This window comes from Festucalex cinctus, chromosome 13 (genome assembly GCF_051991245.1).
Source record: "Festucalex cinctus isolate MCC-2025b chromosome 13, RoL_Fcin_1.0, whole genome shotgun sequence".
In the NCBI taxonomy this organism is placed as follows: Eukaryota; Metazoa; Chordata; class Actinopteri; order Syngnathiformes; family Syngnathidae; genus Festucalex; species Festucalex cinctus.
In genome coordinates, this window is record NC_135423.1 from 3,991,606 (window position 1) to 4,015,517 (window position 23,912).

Below are 23,912 nucleotides of genomic sequence, written 5' to 3' on the forward strand. Positions count from 1 at the left end.
TAACAACCAATCATGGCTCACCTGTTTTCTGGGTTTGGTCAGCAAACTGAGCCATGATTGGTCATTAACTACTCCCTGAGCACAGGTGAGGTCATCTTCAGTCGACAGGAAGTTGGAAAAAAAAAAAAGTAGTTTTTAATTAATAGTAGTTTGAATTAATTGTACATGAAAAATAATGAAGCTATCAATTTAATTCTGGACAAAATATTAACTTTTTACTACTGAAAATAGCTCTTCAAGCTTCTATTTTCTCATGAATTTATCAGAAAAAAATAAATCAGTAAAGTAACCGATTTATGGTTTTAGTCATCGATATTGGGCTGAAAGGGAAAATCGATTAGATATTGATTAATGGATATTTTATTCAACCCAGCCCTACAAGGCACCACCGTTTCGGGGGGGGGGGGGGGGGGGGGGGGGGTGACTCTATTCTTCCCTGGGTCATTTCTTAGCATCGCATCATCTGTGAGCAGGTGCACCTGCTTGCGGCTACGCGGAAATTGCCAGAATATTGCGAGGAATTCTCATCGGCGCATGATGGAAGAGCTGCGTGTTGTCACCCCGGGAGTCCACTTACTGAAATCACCGGTGAGGAAGAGCGCCTCCGCAGCCGGAGCCCACTCCTTAAAGAAGAGGCTGTTGTTGGGCCGCCGCTGCACGCCGAAGGTCCAGTAGCTTCGCGTGAACTGGTCGAAGCCGCCCTCCGCCTCTTCCAGCTGGAAAAGCTGCTTCTGGAACAGCTCATACCTGAAAAACGGCAAGGAGATACCACGTGAAAACACAATATGACTAGTAGGGTTTGGCTTGAGTCAATTAGTCAAGTTTACTACTCCGCATGGTTTAAAGCAGGGGAGTCCAACATAAGGCCCGCGGGGCGGATCAGGCCCGCAAAAGGGTTTAATCCGGCCCGCGAGATTATTTTGTAAAGTTAAAAAAAAAAAAAAAAAATGTCATGTTGGACTAATTAATCAGTTGACCACAATCAAAATATATAAAATTTGTAACTTCACAAGCAGTCCTCAGATGAGCAATACAACTTGTACGGGGGAATCGTCCTGGATGTCATTATTTTACACACAACTTAAAGTTACGGTTTAATTATTATTATCATCATCATCATCATCATTATTTTAATCAAAGACCGACAAACGTGTTAAATACGACAAATTCAATTACTAGTAACAAATAGATATGACAAGGATTAGCGTCCTTATAACGTCATTAAAACTGCGCCACGCAATGCATTCTGGGAACAATATATGCAAAACAGATAAATTTAACACGTCCAGAACTCAGTATTCCTGAGTTCCATTTGCATTTGTATTATTTTTTTTGAACAATAATATTACAGTTGAGCGCCGTAATTTAGTGCTGGCACACAAATAGCGAAATTATGTGTATAATTGACGGTAATTGTTTTTAAGTTATATACCGTTATTTTACCGATGCGGCCCACTTGGTAATATATTTATATCCATGAGCTAACCTGAGTTTGACACCCCTGGTTTAAAGCCTTGTAGCTGACCAACTGAATTTGAAATACTGTAGAGTAAAAAATATTTGAAATACTGATTCATCAAAAAATTAATCGACAGATTCATCAATTGTTAGTAGCGCAAGCTTGGCTATACTGTATATTACCATGCAGATCTCACGTGTGGAGACAGTGCCGTGGAAATGCGATTTCATTCACAAATGCGAGAGGATTGCCACGGATACACTCCAATATCTTGTGAGCTTTCAATTCTTCCTCCATCAGGTGTTCCCATACTGGAAACCTTCAAATCTCTTTGAAGCAACTTGGCCTAATTCTGTCCTGAACCTCTGTCTTTTCACCTTTCAGGAAGGATACGCCGACTACTTTGTAATTTATCTCACTTAGCTTCCTACAGCCAGCTGGTGTCCATAACAGAACCACCACCACCACCCCCAACCCCCCACAAGCCCCCAGTACTGAAAGCCTCTTTCAGCCAGCTGAGTTAAGTGCACTTGCTTCCCTGCAGCGTCCATGCCAAGCTTTCCACTGGCCTCCTCCAATGCCCTTGGGCGACGGAATGATCGGCTGACGGACGGAGCCGTCATTTCTCAGCAGCTGCTTGCAGAGGAAAAACAAAACAAAACAAAAAAACAAAACAAAAAACAACTCAAGCTTTTTTTAAAGTCCAACCATAAAATTGAAAGAGTAGTTGGAGTTCACATGACCGTATACCAAACAGCAAACACAATGCTAACAATGCTTAATGAGCATTTCTATTGGCTGCAGTGAATTTTTCCATCATCAAGATGCAAATAGAGTGCTACTATTTAATCAAATATATAGAGGTAGTTCCCCCCCCTTTCTTTTCCCTGTACCGGTAATGAATTCCTAATGCAGGTGATTCATTGTGTGAACTTAAATGACTTTTTCTTCTCTGTCTTGACCCAAAACTATCACATTTATAATGCTATCTCAAGTTTACCCACTGCCCCATTCCTATTAATGATAATAAAAAGAGATACCCACACGACACTAAAATAATATCCAAAAATAAATAATAAAAATAGCAGAATAAATATCTTTGTAAGCAAAATTAGCCTATGCTAAACGGTTAGCAATTATAGCATTATTGCGCGAGTGGGTAAATAAACAATAACCACCATTTAGTTCCCACATACATCATTATATCTACATAAATTGAATGGAGTGGATATAAGTACTAACTTTTTATTATCTTTTGTGCATGACTATTATTGAACACCAAGAAAATTAGCCTATGCTTAACGGTTAGCAATCACAATTCACATTAGCGCGCTAGTGATTGTCATTTAAGGTAAACAAAGTTGAGGACCGGTACTAGGGTGACCATATTTTCAAATCCAAAAAATGAGGACATTCGGACCGGCCTCGAGATCGTGGTACCAGTTGTGGTAGCACGGTGCAATCCACCTCCTATTAGTCATACAATGTCAATTAATGAATTTATAAAACCCCCCCTGACATTATGACAAGGGGTAAAAAAATTAGTCTGTCTTCTGAAAAGAGGACATTTGGTCACCCTAGTACCTATTTGTGCCTATTTGTGGCAGGGTTTAGTCTCTACCTCCGTTAAGGATTCTTCAGCGTTCAAGAGAGAACCGTATTGCTATCTGATCTGTGACGCCTGCGGTGACAGGGAGTAAAAGTAACTTGCAGTTTTGTTTTTAAATTAAAGCACTATCTTCCAATCCCAGCTCATAATCTTCTGTCAAGTTCACGACCCCGCCTTCTCAGGCTCTCCCAAAGGGGCTGTTAAAATCTGTAACCTATTTAACATACAGACGGGAAGACAATCGAAATTGAGACGCCGTTTACGCGTCTTTTGCGTGTGACTGACGTTAGCATCGCAAGTCTAGACCACCCGGAGAAACACCGGCGGCGCCTCGTCATCCCCAGACGCGCTTGAGGCCGGCGGCAAGGTGGTGCTTAATGTCACTTGATGGCTAAGTACGTTAATGAGGCTAAATGGAGAGCTGAACATCGGCATAGAGCTTGACTGATGGAAGTTAAGATACAGCCGCAGCCCGCAGCTAATGATATTAAATCGTAACTTCCACTTGATGGGCTCAAGTCACTGCATCAATGTCAGTCTCGCTCTGAATAACCGGCGCCGTTTCGGAATCGCGTCAAATCGTCTCGTGCAGAACTCGCCGCTGTTAATAAGCAGCGCACTCGCGCTCCTTCTCACTAGCTCCAATTTGAGTGCTTCGCGGCGCCGCGAGCCGCAAGATTTCCTGCCGTCTTGCGCAAGCAGACGGGTAAATAGTGAAGCGTGCCAACAGAGCAAGGCCCGGCGGGGCTGTAACCTGCGCGCGGCATTAATGCCGCTCCTCGCAATCATCAACGTGGCTGCTGGCGTTCTGATGAACTACGGCCCCCGGGAGGGGGGCGGCAGGCTCACGCCGGCCGGCTGGCAGAAGCTGGCGGGGGGCAAAGTTCAACAGACGTGCGCAGCCCCTGGCCATGACACGCTGCTGAGATCTGAAGGGCCCGTCTGTGCGGTCAAAGGTCTTTTTCTGATAAACCGGCTCGATTCTTGGCGCGCTGCCGCCGGGTGAGAAGACTCAGCGTGATGCCAGTGCTTGAGATACTACTTCCTATGTGACGCTGCTGATTAGACCGCCAGCCGCACGATGCCGGGGGCTTCCCGAGAGCCTCCACTGAGCAGCGTCTCATCGTGTAAAGTCACAAGTGCACGTTTATACACTATCACAAGTTACAGGAGGGTGTTCACAATCAATATTTTGCTATTAAGCTGACAAAAACGTGAAAAATGTACATATAACACGACATACTAAAGCAACATCTTAATGTGCATCTCTCCACAAAACGCAATTTGATACGATTTTCGATATGTGGCATGTAAAACGATTCAAGGACACATTAATATTTTAGGGTTTGTTTGTTTTTTGGCTAGCTTTTAATTACATTTACACTTAAAAAGAACTTTGCCATTATAGGGTATTTTATATAAAATTTTTACAGGAAACAGATAATTTGATGACTTTTGTAAATTACTTCAACATAACATGTTAAGAAATTCGGGAAAATTAATTAATTAATTTACCACTAATAATAATAATAATAATAATAATAATAATAATGATAATAATAATAATAATAATAATAATTTTTCACCTTTTTTTTTTTTTTTTTTTTTACATTGGCGTTATGAATGTTATGAATGACTTCCATAAAATGAGGGAGAAGTGTACATACTTGGTCATTGAAAGTTCAATGAAACTTAATCACAACCTTTTGGAGTTTTACTTGCAAGAGAAATAAATGTATCTACAAAAAAACAAAAAAAACAAAAAACTAATTAATCTCAATCTTGGCAAAGAAAACATGATTATTATTTTCTCATCCGTCATGAAAAAAAAAAAAAAAAAGTCAAAATCTGATCAATCCATTTGGTAAACAAGATGTCATTTTGTAAACACTTTGAGGGAAAATTCAAATTTGCCAACAGTGAGGACTATTATACTTTTGACACATGCTGAGATATCAAATATTGTTATAACTGTAAGTTGAGGCCAAAGGAGAAAAAAAAAAAAAAAACTATGCGGCAGATGAACAACTATCAATCCAACACATCACAGTAGGGAACAATTATTTGAGCTCCATCAGCAGGGGCTCGTGTTTGAGGCACATGTCTCGGGCTCGGTGAAGCCTGGCAATCCCAAGCTGGGCGTGTGATGGAACTGACACTTCTCTTCTCGACTCAAGGTTGGAGCCTGGCACGCGAGCTGGAAAAACAAAGCGGGCGGTCCCTAACCTGCCATATTACAAAGCCGACCCTCATGAAAATGGATATTGAAAATAATAACAATGTGACCCCTGAGCGGCGTTTTGAGATCCTGTTCCATACAAGCAATTGGTTTTTACTGGAGACATTTAAGTAAATAACATTTTGTTTTTAATTAAACACCCAGCAGGTAGGGGTGGTTGTATATTAGTTAAATGTCATAATAGTTTTTTTTTTTGGGTGGGGGGTATCTTTGTCTTCTCGGTGGCAGAAAGCGACTAACTACCCCTGGCTTCAATTGAAAACGACAAAAATGTGTCGTGCTTGTGGTTGCGCCGCCAGATATGGTATCATATAAACCAAATGGTTTACGTTTTTTCCATACTTCCTTAACTCATTCACTCCCAGCCATTTTCACATTTCGCAATTTTGTTTTACTGGATTTTGACTGATTTTGCAAGGCCCACAGAATAAGTGTGAATAAGTTTGTGTAATAACTACCATTTCTGCAACCGTTCTTTGCAGTTGAGAGGCTGCATCAAAGCCTTCTGTATGCTCTAGCGTAAAAAAAACAAAAACAAAAAACGTATAAATACGTCTTTGGGACACTTACATTAAAAAAAAAACGTATTTACACGTTATTGGGAGCAAATTAGTTAAAAGGGGAAGTCAACCAAAAACCTTTCATCATAAATAATGATAAATGATAAATACACACATAACATTAAAAAACACGTGCAAATCGTGTCTATATTTTTGGATCTGAAGAATGCGTGGAAATCGACGCTAGAGACAAATGACCCCCCATAGAAAAGGGGAAACTGCGACTACTAACAGGAAATAACTCGGAAATGAAACTTATTGCGAGACATAAAAGCAATGCATGACGAAAAAAAAAAGAAAAAAAAAGCTTATGATAAAAACCTGAATCCTTAATTTTTTGTTTTATTTTGACTTACCGTATATAGGCCTAATTGTTTTTTTTTTCTTTTTTCAAATCATTCAGCTTCTATTTCAGGCAAGCGATGTCACACATCCACCAGCTATGCCCTCGTGCAATTCTGTATTTAGCCACTTTGACCTTACGTGCTGTAATGAAAGTACATCGCAGTCATTCTCAAAGAAGCATTATTAAATGAGCATGGCATCATTAACACGAGCATCAATCAGTACCTCCCTCAATGGCATTGCAACAAGTCAGCAGGTTCAAACTACTGTACAACGGTCTCGCTCTGTGGTCACATTGCACAAACACGACATCCAGTTCAAGTGCTTTAAGGTCACCCTGCTGTGCATAAAAACATGTTGTTGACTCCACTGAATGGCCATTTGCTTCAAATGCACACTCTTCAAGTGTATTTTTATAGTATGTATGAAGGCACAGATGATTGTATTGCAATTATGGTGCACACAGGAGCTGATCAGAACATTCTCGCAGTACATTAGCACAAGAAAATGACAACTGTTGTACTCCAGGGCAACTCATGGTGATTTTAAGCATGTTTCGGAGCAATACTGGTACTGTTATAAAAATCTACGGTATACGTAACTCACAAATCATAATGTATCTTGTTTTATTTTTTTCCTCAAGATTTCATATGGCCCACACTGGACTCTATGAAAATACCCAATGGTTAAAAAGGGTCCCCGGCGCTGATCTAAAAAGAAAATGGTAGGCTGAAAAATGCTGAAATTCTGGTAGGAGAATTTAAGTTAAAAAAGGTCTTTAAACGAATAATCAATTATCTAAATAGTGCTCAATTAATTATGGAATCTGAAGAATACTACATTTGGATTCATTTTTAAAGGGGGAAAAAAAAGAAGAATATTGCTTTGGTATTCCTATGATTTGGTTTCAGTCTGACTTTTTGTCTTCTCATTGAGACATTTTCAGCAGTACATTTAATATGTTGTCAAGAATTAATGTGATAACTTCATTAGACAACAAAATTGAAGAACGGCAACGATGCCTGGCGCTACTTGATGACGCACTTAGATTGTCGACGTCACTTGTCATTCGTCAAGGTCTAACAGGTCTGCGCATGCTCAGAACTCCGAACTGTCAAAACAGCGCGAGTTTGCGACTAATTTGTGTCGATGTCGTGTCTCATCTGGTCACACAAGCCAAGGCGAGTACTGCATCTGCAGAATGTTGTAGTCTGAGCTCGACTAACAGAAGCCACAATGTCATTAAAAGGTTACACTTAAATGCAGGGGAACCCTAAGGTGTTGCAAACTTGGCTTTTTTAGCTTGAGGTTGTGTAGTTATGGGGTCCAAAGGTACACATATTAGAGCAAAGCATTGACCTCAGCGCGTGATAGTCAGCGCAGATTTGTTTTTCTGCACCAAAGCGCCACTCGGGAAGCATTTACCTCCGCTTGAAGTCCTTCACGTAAGGTTTAAGGTACGGGTCCATTTGGAGGAGAGTGTCGAACTTAGGAATGGTAACATTATCCTCCCGTTCCGCCATGGTTTCCATCCCGAGACCAAAGCAATCGAGCACAGAGCCCCGCTCTTTCCTCCACTCGCTGTGTGTGCGAACAAAGAGCAGGAATGTGCATCACCGGTGACTTTTTGTGGGGCTGGCGGTGACAGGCAGTGAACCAAGTCCGTCCTCCTATCACAGCACGCGGCTGTGTTTACCACCGGGAGGAGCCGAGTTGAATCGAACATTGCCGAGTGCGACTGTGACGCCTGCCAAGCTGACAACATGTCAGCAGCCACTTGCTACGTCAGTGGTCGATGACTCAGACGGATATTTTCGAGCCATCAATATTTATAAATCTATTTAAAAGTAATTCTGTTTCACAATTTCAAGACATGAGAATCCTAAATGCATTATTTTCATTTTAACATGGTTTCAGGCAGTATGGTGACCACCCAGTTCTGAACCTTAGGGTTCTGGTTTGAGTCATGCCTCCAGGATGATTTATTTGAAGAATATAAAATCATAAAGCGTTCTCAAGAATCTTTATAAAACAAGATCAGGAGGTGTTAAATAAGATATATGCACAAACTGATAATGAATAAGCGGATGATCTGTCTTTCTCAAAGAAGAAATGACATGGGCCAAGTGCTTAAGATTGTCAGCTGTCACTCCTTGTTCAAGATCCCACATTGTTGCGGTGTCCTTGAGCAAGACTGGCACTTAAGCAGTCCACTGCTCCAGTGGATGCCACAAACAGTGTGTGTTTACTGTTTGCTGTAATAGGTCAAATCTTTTCAAAGTATGGTTTTAAAATAGCAAGGTGCGGTTTTAAACTAGGGTTAAGGTTTTAAAATTAGGGTTTAATAGGTTTTCAATGTTTTCGGGTTAGGGTTCCGAAGTTGTTTTAGGGCTTCAAAAGAGGGTTTTAAAGTAGCATTAGATTTTGACAGCATGGAAATCCCTTCATGATCAGCCAGGACAAGAATGCATACTGAAAACATGTCACTAGTGACCCCCAGGTGACCTTAGGTGGTGTGTAGAAGAGCATGTGACACCCCGGTTACACTCCAGGTTACACCTATAGAAAAAGAAAAGGAAAAAGTCATTTCTTTCTGCATTCGTCCCTCCACATTCGGTTCTAATAGGCTTTACCTCACATACAGCTCACTTAATGGACTTAGTTGTTGTGAGACTGGGGGGGGGGTTCACCTTACAATCAAGTAGATTAAATGTCCCTGAAACGAAGGAACAGCGGCGCTTTTAAAAGTGTCGTCCTTGTCACTGAGTGAAAGTTTTTTGACTACTGCGGGGCAAAGCACAAAGCGAGTGTCATTACAAGGAAGCATCTGTTTGCAGTACAAAACACACATACACAATGTCTGCCCCTGAAGGTTATGTCAATAGATGTCACCTGTGTTGTGCACTGCTAAATAACATCACCTTTACAAAGGCGTGAAGGGAAGAAAAAAACAACAACAAAAAAACTCTCTGAGTCAATTTAGTTTTAGGGTCGCCAACTTTGATGACCTTTCCGGACTGCTGCTGCTACATTTATTTATGTTAATGGATGCGTCTTACGGGAAGATTTATATGTCATTGAGATGAAATCCTTAAATAAGCGACCACATTTCTTATTTAATCATTTACATGCATTTTTAAGCTTCATGCTTATAATAATACAATATGTGCATTAGGGCTGGGTATTGCCGCCAACCTCACGATACGCATCACGATACAGGGGCCACGATACGTATTGCGATACATATGTATCCCACATGAGACACGTGCCATGTTAAGTTTATAAGTAAATAAATGTTGATATTCTTCCTCTGCTTTAATTTTTCTTAGCAAGACACAGTGTCCAACCACTGGTGAGCTATTTTTGCATTAATTGAGGGCAATTAACTTCAAACACGCTGCTGGTTTTTATTTTTTAGGTACAATGCAAGCTGCAAAGGCAAAAGTTAACAAGCAATATCGATTCTGACGCCTGTGTATCGATACGTGTATTGTAATGAGGCCCGCAACGATATATTGCCATATCGATTTTTTGAGCACACCCCTAATATGCATGTGAGGTGCTGGCATGCACTGCTCCAGTACCAAAACAAAAGGGGGCAGAGAATATTGTTTAGCAATCTATTTTACAATATCAAATAGAACGCTGAAAGGCCTTAAGAGGGTACACTAAATTTCTGACGGGATGCACTCCTTTCCCCTGGCTAGCTAACAGTCCATGTGGAAAAAAGTTATCCATCCATCCATCCATCCATCCATCCATCCATCCATCCATTTATCCGGGATGCAGTGAAGCTACAAAGAGTGAGGGAGAAATGTCCATCCATCCATCCATTTTCTTGACCGCTTATTCCTCACAAGGGTCGCGGGGGGTGCTGGCACCTATCTCAGCTGCCTCTGGGCAGTAGGCGGGGGACACCCTGGACTGGTTGCCAGCCAATCGCAGGGCACACAGAGACAAACAACCATCCACGCTCACAAGCACACCTAGGGACAATTCGGAGAGGCCAATTAACCTGCCATGCATGTCTTTGGAATGTGGGAGGAGACCGGAGCACCCGGAGAAGACCCACGCGGGCACGGGGAGAACATGCAAACTCCACCCAGGAAGGCCAGAGCCTGGACTCGAACTGGAGTCTTCAGAACTGGGAGGCAGATGTGCTAACCACTCGGCCACCGTGCCGCCCAGGGAGAAATGTATCTTTTGAAAATTACTTGAGAATATAAATATATTTTTTTATCTTAGAAATGTACTGTCAGCGAGTGTTTGATTTTAAATGTCAATAGCCTACCTGTACATGTATTAATTACAGCAATATAGAAACTAGGGCATAGCCACAGGACGCAGCAGTACACATTCCAGTTGTTTTTGTGTTAATGATGTCGTTTTTTTCCGGGGGGTTGTTTGGCACTCAAATTGACGGCCCTGCCAACGTCCAAATCCAAAAGCGATGTTGCATAATACAAAACCATTCAAAGCAGATTCCACATTGGCGCTCGGGCGCTTGAATCAAATTCTCTCCCGCCCGTCCCTGCTCGCATGTTCACCCCAGTTTCACCCCGAGAAAAATGTGTTTCTGTGTCCCTCCCGAGATGCCTTTCATTTAGTAATTTATTCATTCTGAAGAGTTTAGATAATGTCTGTAAAGCTAAGCTGGAAAACAATGCGTTTGCATTCCCAGTGTTCACAACAAAGATGCAAATTTTAATACAGAATCAGAAAGGAGTTGCCATGGAAATGTAGCCGCTTTGAAGGAAGCCTGACGCAAACACGCGTCTCATTCAGTCTTTATTGATATAGTGCGTTGTAATGAAGATGAAGGAAAAAAACAAAACGATACTGATTCAATACCTGTAATTTTGTAACCTGGCCCGATATTTTCTTCCTGGTGTGACAAGCTGCAAGGCAAAAAACAAAAAGTGATGGCGGATTAAGTCGAGCGAGTCGGCTGAAACTTTTGTTTCTTACTGGAACGCTTTGTGAAAACACGCCGCCGTTGTGTTGACTGATTTCATTGTTAAAGCAGCGGAAAGGAGCAATTGGCTTCTTGCTCCAGGGTGCCCCCTACAGTAGGAACCGTTAACACACCTATTCCATTTTGTTATTGGTGGGTTTTTTTTTTTTTTTTTTTTTTGCTCAGGCTAAAGCCATTTCTATGGTAAAATATGGCATCTTGGGGCCAACGACTTATGTTGAAATGAGGGGAAGAGCATCATTTATTCGGGACATAGCCATGTCTAATAGAGGAAAAAAGTGCTTTACCACCATCTTGTGGCCATTGTAGGCAATTATAACCCTTTTTCGGATGGTTGCCCAATCTTGATTTTTTGCTGTTTGTGGTTGTTTTGGTCCAAACAAAACACATTTTAACTGATTCACTGCCAGCCATTTTGGAAAATTTCAAAATTTTCAATACCCACACGATATTACGTTCAATAATTATATATAAACAGAATCTACCAAATGACAGCATAGGCACCCTACTTTTTGCCTCGTCCCATTCTTTGATAATTATTATAAAGCAGAAAAATGTAGGTTTTCCAAAATACAGCCATTTCTCCCATGGACTCTGAAACTGTGTTTATTTCGTATAAAATGGGGGCAATGATGTCATCTACCGGTGGTTGGGCATCAGTAAAGTTGTTTCCAAGTTTGATATTTACAGTGGAGCATAATCAGATTCTCCCCCATCTATCCCCGCTCTAAAAAAATATAATTGACAAGTATACTTGTCAAAGGCAGTGAATGTTAAGAGTCTTATTGTTCCGGTAATGTAACATATTTTCAAGATTTTTTTTTTTGGGGGGGGGGGGGGGTATGCGTAATATCTCCTATCTCTTTGAAAGGATGTACAAAGTGTTTACCTCACTTTGAAAGTGTTTCATAATCACGGACAAATGAGCAATTCACACAATGAACAGAAAAGAACCGGAGTTACTTTTGAAAATTACCTTTGCAAAAGACAATTTGACAGCTGGTGGTGCCCGTGAAAGAGTTTGTTTTCTTCCAAGGACCCTGCAAGGAAACAATAATGGGCAAACAAACAAGAGGCGGAGAAAAAAAAGAAAAGAAAAAGAAAAAGAATCCAACGATATTTCACGCTGATGGTTGACGAAATGAAGTCGACTGAGCACAAATAACACGACTTATTTACCAAATGTCACGGCCAAAAGTCAATCGTGTGATGTTTGACAACCTCACTGACTCCATCTAAAAATCAAGCAGCTCATCTTCTGGTAAACCTCAAAATGGAAATGTATGTTAATTGAATTAGGTCCAGTAGGTCGGACGCAGACACAATACAGGCGGCTTCCTTCTTCGCGGGATCAAATTGGATGTCAGGGATCAGTGTGCTGAAATATTACCAGTCATAATTCATGTGAAAGAGAGCCGCCGACTCGGCGTGAACGCCGCTAAGTGAAAAGGTTAACGCCGTGTGAGACGGCGGATGATGCTAATGAGAGGTGATAAGTTCGCTTCCAGTCTTCAATTTCAAGGATGGCGGAGTCTCGGGAAAGGGAGACCGAGACCGAGGCCGACGCGAGGAGCCGCCTCGTATGATGAGAGACATTAGACCGGGCGGTCGCGGAATCTCTTTAAGGAGATGAAATGCTGCCGGGGATAAGTCACACCTGCCCTGACGTGACTCTCGCCCGTACCGTATGTGACTCATTCAACACGTGAGTCACACAGAAGACTGCAGTTCATTTTTCTGTCCCTTCAAAATGCGTTTTCAGGCTGTCGGGTAAATGTCAAGCACTGGCGGTGAAATGACCCCGAACATCAGGACCATTTTTGCCAATCAGAAGCCAGCTTTGTCCACAAAATGAGGAATTCTTTATATTTCATTTAATTTGAATTTATTTTCATTAGTCACTAGGGATGTCACGATAAGGGCGATATCGTGATATCGTGATATTAAAACTGCCACAATATCGTCATCGTCATGTTCACAATATTTAAAAGGAACACGTGTTAAAAAAAAAAAGTCAGGTTGATTTCCATTTGTGCAGTTGTAGTACCCTCTAGTGGCTAGTTTATTAGTGCAATTTAATTTTCATTAGGGATGTTTTGGCCTTCTATGTTTCAAATCGATGCTAATTGTCAGATGCTAATTTGCTCGTGAAGCGATCAATGTGTGCTTGCATTAGCAAATAACTGCCTCAATATTGTTATTAGAGACTGTAGGTGGTTTATATGCATTACTGTTATGTACAAAAGCACAATATTGTGCTTTTTTTTTTTTTTTTTTTTAGTATGAGCTCTCTCTTTTACAATATTGTGATCTTTTTTAAATATCGCCAACGCCCCCACAATATCGTGATAATTATCGTATCGTGACCTTCATATTGTGATAATATCGTATCGTGTTTATACATATATATATATATATATAAATCTATTTTTGTATTTATGTATTTATTTTGCTTTTTATTCATGATAAATAAATAACAAAAAATTAGTACATTTATATATTAAAAAAAAATATAAAAAATAGTGCAGCATGTCCCTACACCCATAATGCACTGAGGCAGAATCACCCTTTGCTGTGACGCGACATGTCAAACTTTGCTTTCAAACAATAATTGTCGGCTGCAGATTCAACTCGAGAGGCTTCCTGTGGGCTCCACAGGTGGCCATGGCCGCGCTGTGCAAACAAACGCTTTTCAAACCCTGAGGTGTTCATCACGCTCTGCTTGGGGTGCTGCTTGTTCCGTAATTACAGCGAACATGCAGAGAGAAATACATGTAGATTACATACTGTACAACAGGTTGATGCATTTGATTTATTATCTTTACACGTGTGGGCTATTGAAATAGCTCATTTACTCAGTAGGTGGATGTTCAATCAAATGTATGAAAACATCATATTTCTCTCTAAATAGACCAAATTCCAAGTCTCAATATAAAGAACACAGAGTACGCTTTCGTTCACTTACCGAGTAGCCTACGTTCTCGTAAGTACTGTAAATTGGAGCCTCTCGATGCTTGTGAAATTCTTCCTGAAGAATTTAGCTGTTGTTGATGTCTACAAAAAGAAGAATAAATGGTATTTTTTTGTTTACAAAATTAAGGTTACAAAACAATTTACATTCCCTGGATGAATCTCTCATACACGTAGTATACGATGTCCTGAGGAAAACAACAACCTGGAAATTGAATAGAACTTTTTTGCCATAGGAACAAGGGAAAATGGAAAATATGTTTCAACAGTGCCACACGCACACACACTCTTTTATTCTTAATATATTGATGCAGGCTTTTGTGCTTCACCTTGTTAGTCGCACAAGGAATAGAGTCGTCTAAAATTAGCTGCGCCGTTTGAGATCCAGCAGGTAAGGTAGCGCCCCGTGCTAATAGATCCTGGAGGTGAAGTACCCATTAGCTCCAAAGGCGTATTCACCTCTAAACAGATGTTTTTGTGCAAGTTGAAATGGAGGGAATGGCAAATGGTAAATCAACACCTGTGCTGGTGTGGGGTACGTTGTACAACAATAAGAACAATATAGCAAATGCTGCAGTTTACGCGGCAACGAAAACGGATTAATGCAGGCTGCGGACTGGATAAGGCTATGCGTTTGCCTATGGTCATTTGAATACTGACAGACCAAATTATTTTTAAGCCAGTTGAGCGACCGAGGCTATAGCTAGATGCACTGGGTTTCTTCTCTTGTTAACAAAAATGCTAACATTATGCTAATAACGTGAGCCCTACTTGGTTAGCCCACTAAGATAACGAGGCCAACTATGCACTCCTAAGTGCCAACATTTTTTGTAAAAAAGATGATAAGGTGGGCAAGTTAGCCAGACTAGCTAACGAGGGTTGAGCCTGCTAAGCTAATGAGGCTTGTTGTGCACTGCTACTGCCAGTATTTTGTAAGAATCATGATATGGCGGGCAAGCTTAGCCAGAATAGCTGACAAGGGGTGTCCTGTTTGTCACATTTTCATAGGCTACAAACAAATCTTGTACTGTCACTTCAGGACACAACCATGGAGGGACTTGAACCCTCAATCTTCTGATCCAAGCAAGCAAGCTCCTGACTGTTTTTTTTTTTTTTTTTTCCTGTAATAATGTTGTTGTTTTTTTCTTTTTAGACTAGTGGCCCCTGAAAATTCCAGGGCCCATTGGTAATTGCCCGCGTTTGCCTAATGGTAAATCCATGCACACCCTGCACATGATCAACGATCATACAGCAATAATCCAGATTATAATGGAGTTTTTACCTGCACTTCCTGAGCCAGATTATCTGACGAGGGTTGTCCTGTTTGTAACATTTTCAGAGGCTACAAAAATTCACCATACGGTCACAACCACGGAGGGACTCGAACCCTCAATCTTCTGATCCGAAGTCAGACGCCTTGTCCATTAGGCCACGCAGTCATGTTGCTGAGCTGTTGTTGTAAATACAAACAAACAAATGTTTTCATAAGCAAAGTACTTTTTTAGACTTTAGTGGCCCCTGAAAATTTCAGGACCTATCGGTAATTGCCCGTGTTTGCCTAATTTTAAATCTCATCCTGCACATGATCTACAATCATACGGCAATAAGTCTTAGATTAGCTGACATGGGTCGTCGTGTTTCTAACATTTTCATGGGCTATAAAAATTCATCTACAGTCACTTCAAGAAACAACCACGAAGGGACTCGAACCCTCAATCTTCTGATCCGAAGTCAGACGCCTTGTCCATTAGGCCACGCAGTCACATGACTGAAATTTTGCTGTAAAAACAAACAAACGAACGAACGAACGAACGAACGAACGAACGAACGAACGAACGAACGAACGAACGAACGAACGAACGAACGAACGAACGAACGAACGAACGAACGAACGAACGAACGAACGAACGAACGAACGAACGAACGAACGAACGAACGAACGAGCGAACGAACGTTTTCATAAGCCATCTCTTTTTAGACCTTAGTGGCCCCTGGAAATATCAGGGTCCATTGGTAATTGCCCGCGTTTGCCTAATGGTAAATCCGATCCTGCACATGATCAACGATCATACAGCAATAATCCGGATTGTAATGGAGTCTTTACTTGCACTTCCTTACATGGCATCACTTATTTATATCACTTTTAGTTCACTTTGATGCGAGCAAGGCCCGTAATTGCGTGCACCTCAGTCATCATGTTTCCTTGATCAAATTTTAATCCGTGCCTGAATAATGCATCGCCGCTGCATGGTGAACTTAACGCCCAGAAATATTCTTTCAAAAACAAAATCTTCGGCTAAAAAAAAAACATGTAGTTGCTGTTCTTTGGTAAACTTTGTTTCTGAACTGTTTGTAAAACACACATAAAATAAAAGGCTGCTAATGGAAGTTGTGGGGAAAAGTTGTTGTGTTGACCGCATCGCTCGGGTTTTCTTTTTATGGCCGTCTTTTAACGGTTTGCAAAGAGAGTCGGAGTCATTAGTCATCCTAAAAAGCTGAGGCGAGCGGACATCTTAATACGCTCAAAGTGGAGGCCAGACGTCGGCCTCGGGAGAAAGGAAAAAGGAGTGTGGATGCCTGAGAAACAACAAGCCAGACAGACAATATAAATTTGTAAATTATGAAAAATAACAAACTATGGAAGTTGTATAGTACAAGCAAAAGTCGGGATGAATGGACTCTACCAAGATGAAGCACATTCAGGCAGTGTTGCTAGAAGTTACTGTACGTTCATCAAATAAAACACTATAGCAACTCTCTATATTACATTTAGTGGTTAGAATATGTAAACATTTTCTAGTGGTAGACATCACAATAATTATGGGTTGAAATTGATTTGTTCCTACTTTGATTTTTTTTAAGTACTTTTGAAAAGTAGCCTTTCATTTCCTCAAAAATAATGTAACTTTATCAATTTTACATACAAATTGATTCTAATGCACTACTACTTCTTTTTTTTTTCAATAGATTTTATTTTTGACCAATCAGATTTCAGATTCTATGCTGCCATGTCAATGTAATCTGCCCAGGGACTTCAATGCCATATTGTTCCTTGACATATAGCACACAATTACCAATGACTTTTTTTTTTAAACTTTTTTTAACCAATCAGATTTCAGATTCACCAAACAAGGCCTGCTAGCTTGCTTAAAAAGTGAGGTCACCATTCTTCCGTCCTCTCATTGGTTGAGCTAATTAGTTTTTGTAATGTGCATGGAAGGTTGACGTCCAGAGGAGTGTGAATGATTAAAAATTCTTCTTTCAGGATGGACTTTCCAAGAAAAACTGGGCATTGTGAGGATAGATCAGCTAACGCCGCTTGTTTCCGTCTGGAAAATGATTTATTCTGCACTTTGACAGCAGCATGCATGGGCACTACAGCTAGCTTACAAACAGGAAGTGGATTTTATCTAAAAAATAATCAGGGATTCTGGTGAGTACACTATATACTTAAACGTTTTTATGTTTTATGCAATATGTGGACCACATTTAACGTGCTTTCTGATGTTGCTAAGCATATAAGTCAACAAAGTGTTTAGAACAAACAGATTTGTAGAACAGATATCTGAGAACGTATTCCTCACATTTGTACTGTTAAAAACAAATACAGCAGACAGTTTTGGGCTATCAATCAAGTTTCCCCATTCAAACAATATCAAAACAAGGAGTCGACCTCGAACATGGCGGCTGCAAATGTGTCCAAAGGTAACATCACGTGAAAGCTATTAATTGTAGGGAAACTTCATATGCGCACGGTCCAACAATTAGCACTTACTGTATGTCGTGATGGTGTTACCCTTTAAAGAACACATATCTGAACATAAACAGTAACACGTAGACAGATTAAACACCAATATTCACAGGAGTATATTCTTTATCTTCTGCGAAGAATGGCTAATATTACTGCCGTAACAAGACTTTACGAGGGGAGTGGAGTCTACACGACTGTCCTGTACTTTACTATATATAGTATCCCCTTGTCTGTATTATACTGCCCCCATGTGGTCAAAGTGTGCACGTCGAAATGAACAGCAAAATGTGTACTGAAGAAGAGTGTTAAAAAAATTCTTTTTAATTGTACTGAATTATGCCACTTTCTAAAGTACCTTTTTAGATTGCTAGATAGATATTAAAATACTCATTACATTTTCTTGACAGGTCGGGGTCTTTAACTCATTTACTCCCAATGTATAAATATGTTTTTTTTAAATGTTCTAAGTGTCCCAAAGACGTATTTATACGTTCTTTTGTTTTTTGTTTTTATGCTAGAGCATACAGAAGGCTTTGATGCAGCCTCTCAACTGCAAAGAACGGTTGCAGAAATGGTAGTTATTACACAAACGGCCAGCAGGTGGCAGCAGAGCAAAGGAGATCAACCAGGGCCATGTAGAAAAAAAGCTCAATTACTTCCAATTTTAAACAGATTTGTGAAAACTGATGAAACTTAGCTCTCTTCTAATGCTAATTGCTGCAAAATGGAAACAGATAGAAACATACTTTTTTTTTTTTTCCTGATGAAAGAAGATACTTTAATCTTTCTTTTGTTAGGTTCCATGCTTTTATAGCAATTAAACACAATATTCTGTGGGCCTTGCAAAATCAGTCAAAATCCAGTAAAACGGCCGGGAGCGAACGGGATTGCTTCTGTGAAAATGGCGGCGAGTGAATGAGTTAATGGGCCGATGCCATTTCCATTCATTTCAGTCGGGAAAGACAAATGTTTGTCAAGGCACCACTTGTGCTTACACATAAGTACATTAACCTGCTGTATGACCGAAAATGTGTTTGTGGACTTGCCGAACAAAATGGCTCCCTATCATAGAGTGTCAGTTGTGTAGTTTTGCCTTTGTCCGGCGTCGTGTTTGTGTAAAAGATGTCAGGAAGGAGGAGGTGGAAGCGTACGGTACGATGAAGTCGCCAAGGAGAGCAGATGGTCAGGAGGAGCGAAGAAACGTGACCGGCGTTCTGCAGAGGAGTTGCTGAAGAGTTGTGACAGCTTCATTCTGCTGCCTTTTTGCTAGCGCAGAGTGCTAACCCAACCGAGTTAGCCAGTTACTCGGTCAGTTGGTTAGTAGGCGTTTAATTTGTCACTTGTTTACTTGGTTGGCTAGTTAGTGAATTATGAGGTGCTTGATTAATTAATCAGTTGGTTATAGTGAGTTGATAGGTTAGTCTTTGTTGGGTAGTTATTGGGCCAATGACTCAGTAAGTTAGTGTATTACTTAGTTGGTTAGTTTGGTCATTTAATTATTCAGCCATTTTAACTGTGTCAGTTTTGCCTTAAGTTGTTTGTTTGGTTGGCTGTTTGTGAGTTACTCGTTTGTTGACTTCGTCACGGGTTGGTGAAGTGTTGGTCAATTCGATTGGATATGTAGTTGTCATTTGCTTGGTTGGTTATTGAGTTGATTAGTTAGTAGAGTCATTGATTGGTGAGTTAGATAAAATGTTATTGAGTAAATTAGTTGTTTAGTTGGTTGATTAGTCGGCGGTGCACATAATTGGTCACTTCGTTAACCGCTGGTCAGTTAATTGTTCAACTAGTCAGTCAGCAAGTCGGTTAGTTGGTCATTTATAAGTTGGTTAGTTGTTGATTGATTAATTAATTGGTTAGCTTGTTAGTCGGTTGTTTGGTCAGCTGTTGGATGGTTAGTGAACCAGATGGTTCATTAGTTAATCGGTGAGTTAGTTGGGCAGTCATTAATTGCTTGGAGGCACACAAAACTTATAGCGCGTCCAGGAGTTGTCAGACTTGATGAAGATGCCGCCTTCACATAATACAAGCTTGTCTTCCATAGTCGTTTACAAGACTGGCTGGAAAGACTGTTGACGTGGGTTGGTAGGTGCTGATGTTTCTCGGACAATTGGCTCAGCAGTGGAGCTTGGTGTCAGTTCGAGGGACAGGTGTTAATTGCTGTACCCCAATTCTCATTCATCTTTCAACCCTCATGTTATTTTTCTCCCTTTGCACAACAAAAATGATCAAAATTGGTCATTTCTGCCCATCTTTAGTCACTTATTTCACTGATAAAATGCAGTGTAAATTAAAATTTAAACAAGTAAACAAATATACATTATACATACAAATATATATTATATTATATTATATTAAGACTGCTCATTGACCCGCAACATAACAGGAGTGTTTTCCACCTAATCAGCCCCTTGGCTTGCTGTTGCATTTCAGCCTTTTAATTCCATCCTCCCTATGGAGCCATCAACGCTTTCAGTACAGTTAACCCCTTGAACCCGGCACTATAGCGAGTCACGCACACACTCGTCGTATAGCTCTCTTATGATTCACAGCGGTGGAGTGCCACTGCGGTCACGATCGTACAGGTTGAATCCCACGAGGCCCCGAAGGGCAATTCTTCATCACTTTATTATATCGGTGAGAACAGATAAGTCTCGTGTGGCTACCAAACGACCAGAAAAGAGAAGAAACATCAAATGCTACGTGTGAAACGACGTATGTTAGCCCTGAGTTGTCACTTATCGCCCAAGAGCTGTCTTATCATAACAAACATACAATTGTTTACTTGCAAACATTAAGGGTGGGGCTCTTCATTCATAGTGTTTGTTTTAGCACGACATAGATCTGAGAGTCATACACATATAAGTGAAAGGAATTCCCATACGTCCTTAAGATGGAACCCAGTGGTAGCAAATACAATGAAAACAGCAGGGGCCCCAAAAGTGAGCCCTGTGGAACACCATACGTAACGACTCAGAGCAACCTGCCTGCCAAATCGGAACTAAACTACCACCAATACCCACCTGGCGCTGCAAATGAGCCAATAAAATACTGCGGTCTCTGTAAAACCTGCATGAAGTTACGTTCATCCAAGAAAGATTTCATCTGAGTGTCTACCATTTTTTTTTCTAGAATTTTCTAATTAAGAGTTCAGCTTCTATATGCAAGCTAGTCTAGATTATTCCTTGTAAAAAAAGATTGCTGTTCAAGTCTAGCTTTTACTCAATTATTACAGATTATATACAGAATATGGAATTATACAGAATTATTTCTGCACTTGTAATGCTGTCCGCTTGGCAAATTTACGAAAGAAGGATCTGCTGTCCCCACAAAAAATGCAGAATTGGTGACAGAAAGAATCAGCATTTGCTATCATCAACTTCCCGGGTATACCAAAGATATTTAAAGTATTGTTTTTTTTTTTTTTTTTATTACTGTCAAGTGTCAACAGTATACAACATAATTTATTTCAAATTATTTTGCAGACCCCCCGACGTTATGGCTCGCAAACCCCAGTTTGAGGACCACCACATTAGCCCACAAGTAGGCGGAGCTTTATCTCCTCCCCATCATCCAATCAACGAGCAGCACAGGAGAAGCGGGCTGCACATGCACGCTGCCGACCAGCAGTCAGCCTCGTCCTGCTCCAGAAGAGGACCGGCTGCCCCCCTTCCTCATCCACCTCCCTCCTCCTCCTCCTCCTCCTCCTTCTTCCTCTTCTCTATCATCATCATCATCATCATCATCATCACCAGTCAGAGTTCATCCATGTAAAGTCTGCGCATCCCCCGTCTGGATAAGTGAGCGCCCACCCCCCACCCCTTTCTCCGTTCCCCACGCGTGGAGCGCCAAGTCACGACAAGGCATCGTAACACTTGAGAAGTGAAGATGATGATGGTCCAGCGGCACTTGCTCTTCCTCCTCTCCAGCCTGGGCGCGAGCATTTTTGGAGGTGAGTGCATGCGGTGAGGATGATGCTGCAAGACCGGGGTGTGGTGTGCGTTGATGTGCATGGAGAAACCCCCCCCCCCCCAAAAAAAAATAAATAAATAAAAAAGAAATTAAATAACGGCTGTTAGAATTCTCCATCATCTGTTTTGTGTGCGCTGGAATGCGTGGAAGTTGCGCCGTGCTTGCGTGTGCGTGCTCCCGGCGGAAACACTGCGGCGACACAAGTTTGTGTGTTCGCAGGGGGGAAGAAGTTGTGTGTTTGTGTTTCACTATGTGTGTTGTTGTGACTGCAGCAGTCACCTCCGGCAGAGGTGTGTGTGTGTGTGTGTGTGTGTGTGTGTGTGTGTGTGTGTGTGTGTGTTGCGTTGCACTGGTAATGCACACCTTGGCATATTTCTCTTTACCTGACTGTGTGGAAAATTAGTGTGCAGCAATGTGATGCTGCTCCTGGATTGTGTTTATGTGTAATCAAGTATCCCCTTCCTCAATGGCAAACGTCTCCAAAGAATACCCCCCACCCCTACATCCATAACCACAAAACACCAGCCCCACCCCACCCCAATACCTCGACCCCCACCCCTCCATAGTGTAGCTCGTCCCATCCTCGCTCACGCACGCACAGCCGCCGCCCCTGATAACCACGAACAGTGCGTGTGCATGCAGCAACTTGGAGGTGCGTGTTTGAGGTGAAAGTATAACTCACGGCAGTCAACAACAAAATTTGCAACATGATTCACAAAATTGATTTTTTTTGTACATTTTCTTTTCTATATATTTATTTTTAGAATTAACAGATTTTTGTTTATTTTTTATTATTTATTATTTATATTTATTATTTTTTTTATATTTATATTATTTTTTATTATTATTTATTTATTTTTTTATTTAGTGGATTGTATTTTTCATATTCTTTAAGCAAATATTTTATTTTTCAATTTATTTATTAATATTATATACTTTATGGAAATATTTTATATTTTATTTTGTGTATAAATTATCTTCATTTTATACATTATTGTTATGTACATATACAATAGTTCATATTTTTATTTTTGTATTTAAAAATATATATATATATATAAGGGCGGCACGGTAGTCGAGTGGTTAGCACGTCCGCTTCCCAGTTCTGAGGTCTCCGGTTCGAGTCCAGGCTCGGACCTTCCTGGGTGGAGTTTGCATGTTCTCCCCGTGCCCGCGTGGGTCTTCTCCGGGTACTCCGGTCTCCTCCCACATTCCAAAGACATGCATGGCAGGTTAATTGGGCGCTCCGAATTGTCCTGAGGTGTGCGTGTGAGTGTGGATGGTTGTTCGTCTCTGTGTGCCCTGCGATTGGTTGGCAACCAGTCCAGGGTGTCCCCCGCCTACTGCCCAGAGCCAGCTGAGATAGGCGCCAGCAGCCCCCGCGACCCTTGTGAGGAATAAGCGGTCAAGAAAATGGATGGATGGATGGATGGATATATATATATATATATATATATATATACACTATGTTTTAATAGGTTTTGTCTCGTAACGCTGATATAGAAAGTGACATGAAAAAGTAATACAAGAGCTTCCTCAACATAAGAGTGAAAACAAATACTAAAGACCAACTTAAGAAAGCATAATTGATTAATGAATCATTCATAACTGTTGATTTACGTGGAATTGATTGTTGATTAATCACATGTTAGATGAAATAAATAGAATGCATTAGTTGTCTGCAGCCAACAGTGGCGCTGTTGATGCGCTAAACTAGTTTACTGTCCAACAAAGTCCAAGCCATCTACTATTTACATCTGTCTTGACAAAATATGACCTTGATGTGCTTTTGGGGAGCATCCTTTTTTTTTCTCATCCGTGGCCTGGTTGAAGCTGGCCTCACATCCAGCTGTGGCCTGATGATGCTTCCAAGTGTTTCCGCCTCCTGCTGTGACTTCCCGCTTTGCATCTGGAGAGTTGCCGCTTTAAACAGCCACGTTTGATGCTCCAAACGCGAGTAAATAAGCACAACTCTTGTTATTGTGCCCATCTCTAGCTTGAGAAAATTGGGTGGGTGAATGAATGGCCATTT

General features: G+C 40.9%; 2 protein-coding genes and 2 non-coding genes across 5 annotated transcripts in view; 1 reads left to right on the forward strand and 3 right to left on the reverse strand.

The window, feature by feature from the left end:
- Positions 1 to 7,871, reverse strand: part of gbe1b (glucan (1,4-alpha-), branching enzyme 1b) — a 118,088-nt gene extending 110,217 nt beyond the window's left edge. Inside the window, exons 1-2 of the mRNA XM_077541146.1 lie at positions 7,638 to 7,871; positions 578 to 747 (exon numbers count right to left, since the gene is read on the reverse strand). Coding sequence (XP_077397272.1) covers positions 578 to 747; positions 7,638 to 7,744 — 277 coding nt within the window. The 5' untranslated portion in view covers positions 7,745 to 7,871. The remainder of the gene's footprint in view (positions 1 to 577; positions 748 to 7,637) is intronic.
- A 7,652-nt stretch (positions 7,872 to 15,523) lies between these two features.
- On the reverse strand, positions 15,524 to 15,596 carry trnar-ucg (transfer RNA arginine (anticodon UCG)). The gene has a single exon. It is a non-coding gene; the product is annotated as a tRNA-Arg (tRNA).
- Positions 15,597 to 15,846: 250 nt separating this feature from the next.
- On the reverse strand, positions 15,847 to 15,919 carry trnar-ucg (transfer RNA arginine (anticodon UCG)). Its single transcript has one exon. It is a non-coding gene; the product is annotated as a tRNA-Arg (tRNA).
- A 1,441-nt stretch (positions 15,920 to 17,360) lies between these two features.
- The window catches only part of cadm2b (cell adhesion molecule 2b), a 120,375-nt gene continuing 113,823 nt past the window's right edge, over positions 17,361 to 23,912 (forward strand). For both annotated transcript variants that reach the window (XM_077541058.1, XM_077541059.1), the window contains exons 1-2: positions 17,361 to 17,590; positions 21,394 to 21,860. In XM_077541058.1, the coding sequence (XP_077397184.1) occupies positions 21,797 to 21,860 (64 nt within the window). In that variant the 5' untranslated portion in view covers positions 17,361 to 17,590; positions 21,394 to 21,796. The remainder of the gene's footprint in view (positions 17,591 to 21,393; positions 21,861 to 23,912) is intronic.